The sequence below is a fragment of the Dromaius novaehollandiae genome, chromosome 5 (assembly GCF_036370855.1).
Source record: "Dromaius novaehollandiae isolate bDroNov1 chromosome 5, bDroNov1.hap1, whole genome shotgun sequence".
Lineage (NCBI taxonomy): Eukaryota > Metazoa > Chordata > Aves > Casuariiformes > Dromaiidae > Dromaius > Dromaius novaehollandiae.
Genome location: NC_088102.1, coordinates 61,805,535 through 61,819,637, shown reverse-complemented (window position 1 = coordinate 61,819,637; position 14,103 = coordinate 61,805,535). Strand labels below are relative to the sequence as shown.

General features: G+C 40.9%; 1 protein-coding gene across 4 annotated transcripts in view; it reads right to left on the bottom strand.

Moving 5' to 3' along the window:
- SCUBE2 (signal peptide, CUB domain and EGF like domain containing 2) overlaps window positions 1–14,103 on the bottom strand; it is a 47,304-nt gene that overhangs the window by 17,878 nt on the left and 15,323 nt on the right. For 3 of the 4 annotated variants that reach the window (XM_064513034.1, XM_064513033.1, XM_064513032.1), the window contains 10 exons: window positions 13,909–13,998; window positions 12,135–12,251; window positions 11,002–11,124; window positions 9,087–9,203; window positions 5,617–5,739; window positions 4,979–5,095; window positions 4,285–4,371; window positions 3,437–3,541; window positions 2,015–2,170; window positions 1,448–1,651 (listed from right to left, as the gene is read on the bottom strand). In XM_064513034.1, coding sequence (XP_064369104.1) covers window positions 1,448–1,651; window positions 2,015–2,170; window positions 3,437–3,541; window positions 4,285–4,371; window positions 4,979–5,095; window positions 5,617–5,739; window positions 9,087–9,203; window positions 11,002–11,124; window positions 12,135–12,251; window positions 13,909–13,998 — 1,239 coding nt within the window. The remainder of the gene's footprint in view (window positions 1–1,447; window positions 1,652–2,014; window positions 2,171–3,436; window positions 3,542–4,284; window positions 4,372–4,978; window positions 5,096–5,616; window positions 5,740–9,086; window positions 9,204–11,001; window positions 11,125–12,134; window positions 12,252–13,908; window positions 13,999–14,103) is intronic. The other variant, XM_064513035.1, reaches the window with a different exon arrangement.

Here is a 14,103-nt window from a genome sequence, read left to right as displayed (position 1 = left end):
CATCCACCAACCACTCTGAATCCACCTGCTGACCTGGTATCTCTTGCTACAGTCATCTTCTCCCTAGAATCATTAGCATGTCTAGATAAACAGGGGCTCAATCCTGTCCAAAAGTTCTCAGCAGCTCTGCAAAACAATCAGATTCAACAAACAAACTTACTCTCCCACCCATATCCCTGAGCTAGCTTCTTCCTCTTCTTCCACACTATTTCCATTCTATTCTCTTCTTCCCACTCTATTTCTTAGCTACTTCTGACTGGCAGTAAGAGCAGCAGCAGCAGCCACCACCTCACACTGCCTTTACCATAAAGCTGGGACAGTTTTCCTAAGAAAATGAGGCTTATGTAATAACGCGGCCTCTGTGTGCACTTTACGCCTCCTCAGCAACTAGTGAACTTTGTCCAACTTCCAGCAATTTGACAAAGAAGAAAGAGAGGTTTAAAAAAATACTAAGTTTCTATACATTTAATCAAAATACGTGGGCAACATGTAAGTGAAGGAGAGAGAATTTCTTAGTGCCCAAGGAAGAAAAAGGCTGAGATGGAAGTTTCGTGCTCATTTGATCACAGCAAATCCACTGAGAAGGATGTGGTTTTGGCAGAGGTTTCAAACATAACCAGCTAATTCTTCTGTTACAGGAATCCAAGTTTTTCAAGAATTAGTAAAACCAGATAGGAAAATCTATTCTGAGGCCGAATGGGTTGCTGCTGGAAGATGTGCTAATTCAGTCTGACAAGCATTTTAAAGGCCTGCTGATTCACTAAAGCACTTACATGCTGCACACCCTATACAGCCTGAATTAGCCGTCATGGTTGTTAGACCCCTGTTAAGATAACATCTGACCCTTCTCCTTAACTTTTGTGCTTTGGAAGCATTTATCATGGGCTGCATTATGGTGGTGCCCTCCAGTGCCATGACAATTAAGATTTGCTCAGTACTGGCTTATAAAACCCTCTATCCCCCATGAATTATAACTCTGTCATGAAGATTCTCTAGCACTTAAAGCTTAATCAGCAAAGAGAATGCAGCTAGCAAAATCTGCTCAGCCTTTTCTTTGGAACAAGGGAGAGATGAAATATTCACAAGTCCAGAAGCACAGTGTCACACTACGTATTAAATGCAGTCTTTCATAAATAACATTGGTGATCTCAAGGCAATTGGTATCTGATGTTAACCCAAATTTGCTACCTTGTAGCTTGCTGTGGGCTGTGCATCATTTATAACAAAGCGCAGAGCACTGAGTTCTTGTTCTACTCTGTAACGTGGCAATTATCAACAGTAAAACAGATAGAGAGGGACTATCAGTAGTGCAAACAGCAACCCCTACTGCTCCACACAGCTGTCCTCTCTCCTGGACAGACTTCCAGCTATCCCTTCACACTCATCAGACCTGAGCAAAACAAGCAAAACAGATATGATGGTTTATTCCTAATTTATGTTTACTCACCACATCTGTTAACCACATGCATCTGTCCTACACCACATGATTCCTGTGGCTCTGATAGCTTGAGAGACTTTCTCGCCAATTCATGGTCCACGCCAGAGACGCGAACACGGAAATGGTCCCTGCTGACTGTCTTCCGCAAAGTTCGAATGGTTTTACGGAACCTCTTTTCAGTCTTTTTTCGTGCACAGCGCACATCACACGTATCTGAAAAGTATCAAGGGTGAAAGCTGCTATAACTGACCATGCACAAAAATCCACCTGATTGAAAACACCAGCCAGTGCATATCACTGAGAAGGCAACTTCTGTGAACAAGTCTGAAATACTTAAGGACAACACCAGCAGGCCAGAAGAAAATTAATCAGACCAGAAGCCTTTAATCTATGGGCATCTCTTTGATTTTAGAAACTATCACCATCCTTCACCCTTTTTGAAGCAGAAAAATTAGTTTTCAAAACAGGAGATACTTTTATTATTATTTTGCATAAAGACAGAAATGAAAAATACAGAAATTAAGGAGCAAATGGTAAGAAGCTTCAAACTGCACCTTGGATTATTTTCCAACCAACCTGTCACCTCTTCATGGCTTGTTTCAAGCTCAAAGTCCGCAGTGATAAAAATTTCTCTAGTCGCTGGCAGTCTACTGAAGGGTCCATGAACTTTCTTGCCAGAGCTGCATGTTAGGTTTACATAGTAGAAGCTCTCCATTACTGAATTATGTCTCTCTGTATGAACAAAATTAAAGGAAGCAAAAGCTTGGCCAGCTATATTATTGGACATTCACTAGTGCTCATAGTATATTTTATTTTAAAAACTTCAAGGGGAGCAAATAATTAACTCCAGATGCCAGTGAACAAAAAATTTGGGCAGTTTCTTAACTGGTATACCCTCATGCAGAATCATTGACTCTGGCGCACCTACAGGTGCTCTGTATGGCTGAGGGCCTGGCTGCACCAGGTCTAAGGCACAATTCACTGCTAGGATTAGAGCTTAGCTGCAGGGCTCAGCCCTCTTCCCCTGGGTTTTGCTAGCAGGGTTCCAACAAATTGCCTTTGCACTGTGCAAAGCATCTTAAAACCATGACGCTGCCTGCACCAAGCAGACCACTTGAGAGAAAAAATTTTGCACTCAAATGAAGCATGTGAAAAACATGTTAGCTTATAATGGTGTGTAAACAAAGTAGTGCTTGCATACACAGGACATTTGGAGACTATTGTCAAGGTTTGCATGAGAAAACAAGATTTAGTTAATGAAAACATCCAGAATAAGCTTTAGTTCTGGAATACATATTCTTCACTGAGCATCTAGCGTAGTTTACCACTGTTACTCTTTTAAGGACAAACAAACTGACATGCTGATTCATCATATTGTTTAATATACATATATATATATATATATATATATATTTTTTTTTTTTAAGTGTGCTCCTCCTCATTTTCTGCTGACTTTGTAAGTTCCCATACTTTCTGCCTTGAAACAGATGGAAAAACTGACCTCACTGTGTCCATCCGGGGCTTCTGAAGTGTAAGAGGAAGAGAAAAGAAAAGACGAATGATATTTCGGCACCAGAGTCAGCATAAGAAAAGAGGCCAGGAGCTTCTTCACTGAGGCATCAGGCAGTAAGGAAGAGGGGGAAAAAGAAAAGAAGAGGGAGAGAAAGAAGGGGTACAGAAGGAAAAGAAATAAATCAAAAGCATGGCTGATTTTACTCAGAACACACTTTACTAGAAGTGGTTCAAACAAAAAAGGAGAAGGACTTTCCTAGCAAGACTTCCCCATATAAGCAACCCCTATGGTTGTCACAGGAAAGCCCTGTTATCCCAAACTGTTGCTAGAATTATGGCTGGGAAGGAGCATGGTTCATGAGGACAGTAAAGAGGAGAAAGGTTGCAGCCCTCTAATGCTTTGCTTATAGTGCACTTCCTACCTGGAAAGCACTTAACCCCTGAGCTATGACTCTAACCTGCTTACCTGCATTTTTATACTCATACCTGGTATCATCTGTTCCAGACCTTCTTGAAACATGTCAGTCTTTTTCAAACTACATTTTCCTTCATTTAACTTAAAGGTTACGCTTATCTTGATGGCTGAGGTATCTTCAGGAAGAAATAATGGCATGTTATTTTCAAAAATTACCAGAAAAGTTGGATAACCCTAATGTCACGTCATAATGATGACTTCAAAAAATGCGGCTATAAAGTGAAAAGTGGTCATCACAGGAGACCTAAAGAGATGCCAGCTTCTTTCTGCTGTGAAGCTGATTTACAACTGGAATTGGAACAAAGTGGGTTTTTTTGTTTTTTGTTTTTTAAAACTGAGATGAAGTCCAGATCTGCTACTGAGTACATTAAATAAAGGTTGGCTGAAATGAAAGGAAATATTTTAAATCAGACAGTTTAAAAACTGGTTTATTTTTATATAAAATAGTACCTTTTATCCATTCAGTTTCAAATGCTCTCTAAACTTTGCTGTCCAACAACTCAACCTATATATGCACACATTGTCTGCTGCCAGCACTGTCCAATTTGGGTGTCTAAAAACAGGCATAACATTCTGGGCCTAGCTGTTCATTTCACTACTGATCCTTTTCACTTTTCTTATTTTTAAGTCTTAGCTCAGGTGATGCTGATGAAGCAGTATCGGAAGCAGTATAAGGAATATCGAAATTTCCTGCTGTAATCATGAATTGTCTTCACTTGCTTACAAAAGAAGAGGAAGAAAAACAGAGTGAGCAACATAGAGAAGGCAAACAGACAGAAAGTTAACAGTAATACCCCTCTCTCAGTGGTCTATTAAAAGACATTGGTCAAATCATGCAACAGGTAAATCTAGTAATTACCCAGCCAAGTGGATGCATTTGTGTTTTGCTGCTTTTTCTTAAGCTGAGAAGAGCGGCCACAGGTAAGGGTGTAGGCATCTTGTGTTCCTAACAGACAGACCACATAGACAGTAAAGACACAGGCTCTATGCATAGACTGAAGACCCCTATGATATACAAGACATTTTTAATTTGCTGATCTGAATCATCATCTTCACATTTTTCAGTTATGATACCCATAAAATACTCCAAATTAGTTTGTCTCTTCCTAAGCAATTAAAGGGTTCAGGAAGAAAAGAAGCATGCATCCCACAGTCACCGGCCAAGCCTGCGTGCCGTGTCCTGCCCCCGCGGAGGGGCTGTGCAGGCAGAAGCTCGGACCCCACGCAGGGCTGGAATGCCTTCACACCATTCAGCAGCGGGTCTCGGGGCCAATTAAGGAATGGCCCAGGAAGCACGGAGAATTCTGCCCTGTCCCCTCCAGCTTAGAAAAGACAGTTGTCATGAGAAGGGAATCTGAGGGGAAAATGGTTATAAAAGACAGGGAAAGGGGGGCTTCCTGGGACACTGACAGGGATATAGCCCTTCATCTACAGTGAAAGAGGAAAGGTCCCTGTTCATTGTCTGTTTCTTGGGGCTTCCATGAGGGTTAGGAGGTTTGCTACTCCTGTACTCTCTACAGATCACATGCTTGTTTTTGTTCTTCTTGACTTACCAGAAACTACCTGGACATCTGACAAGCAGCTTAAGAAGCATCTGTCACTCCCACCACTCTTAATGCAGTGCAGCAATACCTCGGGTGACATATTATCAGGCAGGGGCTCCTTTATCTCTAAACAGGATAAAACAAACACTCGCGGGAAAAGTGAAACATCTGCATACACCCTACGAAGAAATGGGCATGCAGCTGCTTACATAGCTGGTACCAGAGAGAACCCATGCAATTCTGTATAGAATTAATTCTGTATGGAGAAAAAAGGGAAGGCAGAACAAAAATCACAGGAGGGCTGCACAAGCTAAGTCATTTCCTTTCAGATAAGGCTATCATCAGCAAACTTTCTCACGCAGGGAAAAAAAAGAAAATAGAAAAATGAGCTAGATAAAATCCCAAGAAAGAAAGCATCAAAGACCCTTAAAGCATCTCAAAGTATCTCCTGTTTTTTTTCATTTTGTTTGTTTTTTTTACCAGTTTCAAATTCAGTATCATTGTGCCTCATTAAAAAGTAAAGCAGAATACAGGGAGTGATGATCCATGCCACTTCACTGGAGAGATCAAGATTTTCAGATTTGACTATAACTGCATGGCTGTCAGACACATCAGGAGTAGCAAGTATATGTTTCTATGCACCTTACCAACACAATCCTTTTTGTTCCAGTGTAATTTGTAGTTAGAGTGACACAGGCATTCATAGTCTCCCGCTGTGTTCACACATATCTGTTGGCAACCACCGTTGTTGATGCTACATTCATTAATATCTATAGAGGAAAGATAAAAATACTCTTAAAGTAATTCTTGCTGGAGTTCTGCACTCTGATAAAGACCACTGGATAATTGTGTACACAAATGCTGCTTAGTGAGGTTTAGAAAAGATTCTGGGAACACTATCTGGAATCACACCTTGAAATAGTTATGTTTTTATGGAAATCCTTTGCTAAATGTCAAAATGAATGAAATATTGCAGGAGGAGAGACGGTAGGTATGTCTTTAATCACATATTAAAAAAAGATCCAGTCTCAGCAGTCTGATAAGAAATTAACTCAAAGGAGACCAAAGGAGACCAAATCAAATCTGCAATATACTGTATCTGGCTAATTAATATTTCAAATTTGGAAAAAACAGATGCCATGGACAAGACTCATACTGACCAATCCTCCAAAATGTTCATATAGATATACCACTACATCAGAACAGTATCTGACTCCAAAGAAATGCAAGTGGGCAAATAAGACCATTGTATCACCGTTGTCCCTTCTAGTCAATTAGCCAATTTTAGGGGCCTTGCCCAGCAGTTGCCAACAGGAGGAAAAACTACCCACAACACAATATATTCCTTTGGTGAAGTCTTGCTTGCTGATACAGAATATACCTGACATGATGCCACCCCAAACTCTACTGGCACAGAAATAAACAGTCAGTTCCCCCCCTTACTACTACTAGGATGCCTTTGGGACCTTTGGCTGAATTTCTGGGCTAAAAGGGTTGTAACCAGCAGCAAAAAGTTCATCTGGGGACCAGTCCCTGGTGGTGTGCCCCTGGGGTCGATACTGGGGCCAATGCTGTTCAATGTCTTCATTAACACCTACATGATGGGATAGAGCGTGCCCTCGACAAGTCTGAGGATGATATAAAACAGGGAGGAGTGGCTGATAACCGGATGATTGTTCTGCCATTCAGACAGACCTCGACATGCTGAAGAAATGGGCAAAAAGGAACTTCTTGAACTCCAGGAAAGGGAAATACGGAGTCCTGCCCCTAGGGAGAAATAACCTGCCAAGCACAGGGGCTGACCGTCTGGAAAAAAAGCTTTGCAGAAAAGGACCAGGGAGTGCTGGTAGACAACAAGTTGACCATGAGCCAGCAACGCAGACAAGAAGGCCAACAGCCTCTTCAGCAGCATGAGGAAGAGTGCTGCCAGCAGGTCAAGGGAGGTGATCCTTCCTCTTTACTCAGCACTGGTGAGGCCACATCTGGAGTGCTGTGTCCAGTGCTGGGCTCCCCAGAACAAGACAGACATGGACATACTGGAGTGAGTCCAGCAAAGGGCCATAAAAATGATTAAGGCTGGGAGCTTCTGACATTAGGAGAGGCTGAGAAAGCTGGGATTGCTTAGCCTGGAAAAGAGAAGGTTCAGGGGGATCTTATCAATGTGTATAAATACCTGATGAGGGGAGTAAAAAAGACTGAGCCAGATTCTTCCCAGTGATATCCACTGAAAGGATGAGAGGCAATGGGCACAAATTGAAATACAGGAAATTCCATTTGAACATAAGAAAAAAAAAAACTTCTGACTGTAAGGGTGATCAAACACTGGCATAGGCTGCCCAGAGAGGATGTGCAGTCTCCACCCTTGGAGATGGAGATACTCAAAAGATGACTGGATGCGGCCCCAAGCAACCTGCTCTAGTCAGCCAGCCCCACTGTAAGCAGGTGGTTGGACTAGATGATCTCCAGAAGTCCCTTCCAACCTCAGTGATTCTGTGACTTTGGTACTTTTGTGTCTCCGCTTCTTAGGTTCACCCTCATGACTGCTTCCCTCCTCCCCCCCCACCCCCCCCAATAGCTTTATGGCAGTTATACATAAACCTACAAAGCTGCCACCATGGATTCCCTTGTGAGTCCCAGCGAGTCCTAGGAAGTTTGTGCAACTGAGGATACCCCCTCCTACATACACTTTTCTCAATGTAAATTCTTATCACTGCTCTTCCCAGTTCTTATCACTGCTCTTCACTTCTTCCCTGCTCTAGAGAAGCAATCATTTAGTAGAAAATGCTGTGAAACAGATTACGAAATTGACCTGATTTCAGGAATAAAACATGCTACTAACACAACTGAGACAGCAGGGGTAGGAATGAGCAGCAGAGGAATGATGCATAAAGACAACACCACCTTAAACTGGTACTGCTGCCTAAGAGAGCACAAAATCAAGCCAAATCTTTGGATTTGATTGACCTTTCAGTAGGATGTTGTGAGCAGTGGCATCCTACTGTCTTCAGCACTTATTGGCTTCATGCATATAGGCCAGAACACATATACTCAGTACACCTACCAGCTTTGATACAGCCTGTGATTGCCAGTAAATGAAGGACTTTGTGGTACAAGGATTAACATCTTCTGCACAGCAATATAATAGGAGGAGGAGGAGGATTAGTACCCATGCAAAAAATTGCAGTCCTTTCCTTCACTAGTGGCCAAAAGAAGTGGAACTAACACAGAGAAATTCATGATGAATTCTTCTTTTGACAATTAGAACATGTGAACAACGTTACTCCCTGTCCAATCAAATAGGTTCCCCTGTTCAGCAGGATAAAACTCAGTGATGTTGTATCCCTGTAATCTTCTTTGCAGCTTCTCTAGAGGCAGAGGTTAGAACAGACCAGGCACACAGAGACCTTTGAATTGTTATCTCCAAGTTCAAGTGTGCTCATTCTGCCTCAGAATGAAATAAGCATATGTAGTCAGTTAGGTCTTTCCTGGGGCTTATATAAAATAGATTTATTTCCATTTAGTGTCCAGTTGCTGATGCTTTCTCATATTAATTCTGGGAATTTGTAGCAGAAATATTTGCACTTGACACACATTTAGCCTCCTATCAATATTTACATCTCTTTCATTGAGCCCTTCTCTTAAGAGAGAAGTAAAATATTCAGGACCATGATTCTTGGCCAACGTAAATCAGCCTTACTGCATCAATTAACTATCAATGACATCACATGAGGATGTGACATATACAAAAGAACCACCTGCAAAACAGTAATTCTCTAAGTCACTCAGAGCGTTCTGTTATTAAAACCCAATTCCACTGACTTTTCACTGAAGTTGAGACTATGCATGTGAAAATCTGTCAAATTATGGCATTCAAACCTAGGTGCAGAATGTCTCTGTTTGTTCTAATAGTCACAGATACTTTCTAATGCAGGGATAGAAGGGAAAATCATCTGAGCAAAGACTTTTCACTTTTGCTGTGTCTCTCTATAATGGCAAAGGGTAACATTTACTGTATATGCCTACTGCACTTGCACAGACATATGTCTTGCCCAGATACTAATTAGACCTGCAGCAATAGCTATCTACCAGCATGGCCTATAGTATCCTTTTAACTCACCTCCACAATGTGTGAAGCCATAGAGGGCGTATCCTTTGTTGCAAGTACATTCAAAGGTGCCTGGATGATTGATGCACGTGTGGTCACACGTCCGTTCAAAAGAACATTCATCAACGTCTGCAAGTTTTAAAGGGATACATTAGCAACTTTCGACCTGTCAAGGCAGTACTTATCAGCTAGCTAAGCTGGATGCAGAGATGTGCAGATTTATGTAAACTAAGCAAACAGTCTAACATAACGAAACAACTTTTAAGAGAACAGTTAGTTTGCCAAACAAGCTTTTTCTTGGCAAACCTGAAAACTGCTGTTATATTTTTAACAATTACGTTTAAAATAAATTTTCTCTTCTTTGGGGAAAGAAATGTGCCGGCAGAAACTCATTTCTTTAAGCGATGTCCAGGTAAAGTCTGCAGGAAATAGGTTTACCAGAAAAAAATCCTGCCTTTATTTTTTCCCCATCGGCGAAAACACGGTGCCAAATTTTTAACCCTACAGTAATATGCAGTGCCTGATGCAAGTCTGCTGAAAATCACGCACTTCTGAGATGCACCTGAAGACAGAGGACTGGAATAATTTGGTGATTTTTTTCCCCATGGATCCATTGTACTGAACATTTAGACTTCAATGTAGGTGTCTAAAAGCTGCTGAGATATCTGTTTTCTCCAGTGAAAATTGTCTTTGGCATTATCATTTTGCATACATCTTTTTTGTAAAGTATAGTTAGTATAACAAACTAATCATGATCTCAGTGAATTGAATGGTAAAATAATAAAATTCCCATTACTTTCTCAGGCCCTAAATGTTTACTATACCATTAAAAGCATCTAAATTTCTGTGAGTACATCAAGCATGCTATATAACAATGTTCCCTGATAAAGAAAAATTCCCCATCAACATCATTGAGACACTACACCATACTTAAAAAAAAAAAAAAAAAAAAGATTCAGGCATACTTCAAAACACCACTTTGAAAACAATCTAAGGAAAGTCACAGAAGCAATAGATACAGAACAGAGGTGTAAATCTCTAAAATAAATTAATAAGCAGCTTCCATATAAAAATCTTGAAAATTCCATGCTTCTATAGCAAGTTTGCTTTCTATAAATATTTGTCCTTTTAAGTCTGATCTAAAAAAGATGAGAAAGCACCAAACACCAGGGTGAAATTTCTTCTTTGGTAGTTGGTTCAATTTCCTGAAATTTATCACTAAACGTCAGCTGATTGTCCAGGAAATTCACTTGCTCAAGTGACTGATCAGCTTTATATTGTTACATACTGTAGCTTTGACAAAACCACAAAGATTGTTTTGATAATTACTTCTTAATGTACTTCAACAGCCTAAACAGGTTTGCCCACTCTATATGCACAAATCATTATATAGAAAACCAAATATGCTTTGCAAGCCCCATGGGGAGATCCATGTCATCTTAAAAATCAAATATTCCTATAGTGTTTTAGGGAATAGTGAATCCAGTCTCTGTCCACAGGCCTATGATTTCATAGATCACATGATATTGCTTTTTTTTTTTTAAATTGAACCCATGTCATTTAAATGTCCCATTAAGAAAAAAAAAATTTCACTGTAAATGGTGAACTAGTCAATAAGACAGAGATACTGTATTTCTCCCTGTAAATTGTTTTAGGATCATTAATAGATGGAAAAAAATGTGTCATCCTCTTAAAGAGCTTTCTAACGTGATGCTATCTGTATTGCCTCCAGATAATAGTTCACTCTGTCATTAAACATACCTCGTACCATAGTATCAAGCCAATCTAATTCACTCAGCAGCTGCTTTAGAAAGAAAAAACCTGAAGCATGGAATTTATTCTGGAGTCCATTATCACTTCATCATTATAGTAGGTATCCAAGCCAAGTTGATTTGTCCTACTTTTACTGCCTCCCCAGTGCACATACCTTGACAAGATTTCTCATCTGTTAATAATTTAAATCCTTTTCTGCAGCTGCAATCAAAACTGCCAACAGTGTTTTTACAGAAATGATCGCAGCCTCCATTATTGGACTGGCATTCATCAATATCTGTAACAAAAAGAAGCATTTCAGCAAGTAAACAGAGTACATTCAAGTTAGTTTCATTGCCAGATCCAGAAGACAGTCACGTCCAATTGGTTGGAGAAACAAAATCTAGCAAAACTACAAATCTTGAGGAAGTTCAGATCCACCTCCAAGAATGATCTTGCCCATTCAGCCCCATGACAGTGTTACTTGCTTTCATTTAACATATTGCTGTCAACTACATTTGGGCATGTGTATTCATAGAAGAACACCTCCCTAAATTCTGTTTAGAAATACGTTGACTTAAGTGTTCCATAAAAGGTTTCAGCTTTTAAAAAAATTCTTTTGCAGTTGCCTCTTCCTAAGCTCTACAGAAATCTCAGACAGAGGAAACTTTTTAAGACAACCTGTCCTTTCCACACCAACACTGGACTGAGCTCTTTGTGCAATTTTAATTAAGTCAGGCATGGAGATTCCAAAATTTTTGCCTGGCAGAACAGCCTAACATCTAATTATTGGAAAACATTCTAACATACTACCAAAGCAAAGTCTCTTTGCTCATTTCCAGTACCCTTAGTATCCTTAGAGCTGCTTGGACCAGCATAATAATTCCACTCATACTTCCGTGTTTACACTTTCATGAACCCCTTACAAAATTTTGTAATACCCAGCTGACTGTGGGAAATATACAGACTATGGGACTGTATGCCTATAAAACCATACATGCCTACGTCTCCCGATACTCACCTCTGCTATACCACAGACCTGTATTACTGCCTCCCACCCCCTCTCCCCAAAATGAGGCCATCTGGAATGGGAGGGGGCAGAACAGCAGAGATGCTCTGCATATGATGCATTTGATACAGTGGAATGTCCTTACAAGGAAACCGTGCAGTTTTACCTGTTTGCAGTGCTCTCTCATATCTAATTATGCACGACAGCTTTTCTCAGGGCACTGGATTACTTCCACTTGGAGATAAATACACTTACAGCAAGGTGTTGGTATGTGCATGTTCCACAAGCACAAAACTCACCTTTACATGTTTTCCCATCAAACTGGAGCGTGAATCCAACTGGACAGCTGCAGTGAACTCCGGTTGATGTATCTTTACAAGTACGATCACAGCCACCATTATTTACTGCGCACGTTTCTAGCGGACAAATTAAGGCTACCGTTTGCTCAGGGATATTATAAGGGAAACAAGAAATACCATGTGATACAAGGCATGGTTCCAGGCATACTGCTATTTGGCCACACTTAGCCTAATACACATGAGCAACTACTAAATACATTTCCGTTGGCAAAATCCCTCCCTCAGCTATTTCCATTTTTTTGTGGAGACTCTACAGACTTGCACGTTCTCTCTGGATACTTTTGCCCTTAAACGCAAATTAAACTCCCACCTCCCTGATGATGAATCTGTTCCTGTCAGTCTATCCCCTTATGCCCACACTCAATCCTGGCCTGTTCTTTTGACGCTTCCTACCAACGCTTGGACAGCTGGTTACACTCAGCATTCCTAAACCAGATACCTTAAATTCCTACCTACCCACCATCGCATGCTACCTGTGCTTTCAGTCACTGTGGATCACACTCACAGTGGGTCATCCTTCAGGCTTGTAGCCCAGGTGCCATCTTAAATACGAATGTTCTTCTAACTTCCCATATGCAAACTATGTCTAAATCCTGCCAAACCCCTCCAGAGAACACCCCTAAAATGCAGCCCTTCCTATCCAACTAAACAGAAATAACTCAGTTTGGCACCCATCCTCTTGTGCTCCAGTCAGTCTAACAATCTTTTCTCTGGCTGGAGAAACAACTTTATCCCAGTGCTTATTGATTCTGAAAGCTGCTATAAAGATCATTTTAGTTGTCTGTGTTTTTTTTTTTCTTTTAAATCCTCTCTTTGCACCTCTCCTTGGTCCTCTTGTTCTCTGCTGCATCAAGTATATGCTACTTATTCTCAAGTTCTGAGACTTTTACTGGTTTATTCCATCTAATCTCTATCATCTCACGTTCAATATTGGGGTACTGCATCCAACCTCTACTTGAAGACAGTGCCTCAACTTTCTTCTTTTTCCATAGAAACTTAATGCTCTTGAAAATGAGGCTATTGATTTAGGTGTCTAAATATGCATTTAGCTGCCCAGTGCTAGGCCCTATACTTTTGGCATTCTCTTGCTCAGCCTCGACGCTTTTTACTCCTTCTGCAGCAATTACCAACAAGCACAGTAAGTCACCCTGACTACCTGGAATAAGGGCTTTTGAGAGAGAGAGATCCACTGATCCACTGCCTGAGACCACAGCGGTCTGTTTCTCATGCCAGTGCTCTCCCAGTAGTAACACACCCTGGCATTCTGGGCCAGATGTGAACATCTCGGTGCAGAATGAAATGGCCATGTATCCTAATATGCCTTTCCAGATACAACCAGTCAGTGGGCCCAACTCTCCTCTTCCATGCAGAACTATACTTTCAACTGAAGAGAAGCAGCTAGAACACTGCATCCCTCACCATCACTTGGCCAAAGCAGGAGTTCAGAAGGGATGTTATTGCATTCCCTGGATGAAGTAGAAGCATTGGAAACACATGGTACTTTGAAAGCAAGTTCCTAACACTTCATACTGACGATCACAAACAATTGATATGGCTTCTTATACATCGCAGAATAATATTTCTTCCTTAAAAGGAAGTGGAGCATCTCCCAGGCAGAATTCAGCCCAGAGCTATGATGGTTACATTAAAAAGCAACTCTTCAATATAAAAGATTTTAGCAAACAGCAAAATTATTTCAGATAGGCACTTTTACCCATGAGCAATCGTCGCTTTACCCTCTTGTCCACATCAGCTCCTGCTGTAGTGTTCCCCTCAGAAATTTCAAGGGCAGCCTCCTCCCTCTCTGTAAAAAAGGCAGAAAGAGCAAGTGAGTAAAGGTGCCCTGCCCAGAAACCTCATCTGATATCCAGGGAAGAGAAGGGAGGAGATGGGAGGAAAATAAGCATGA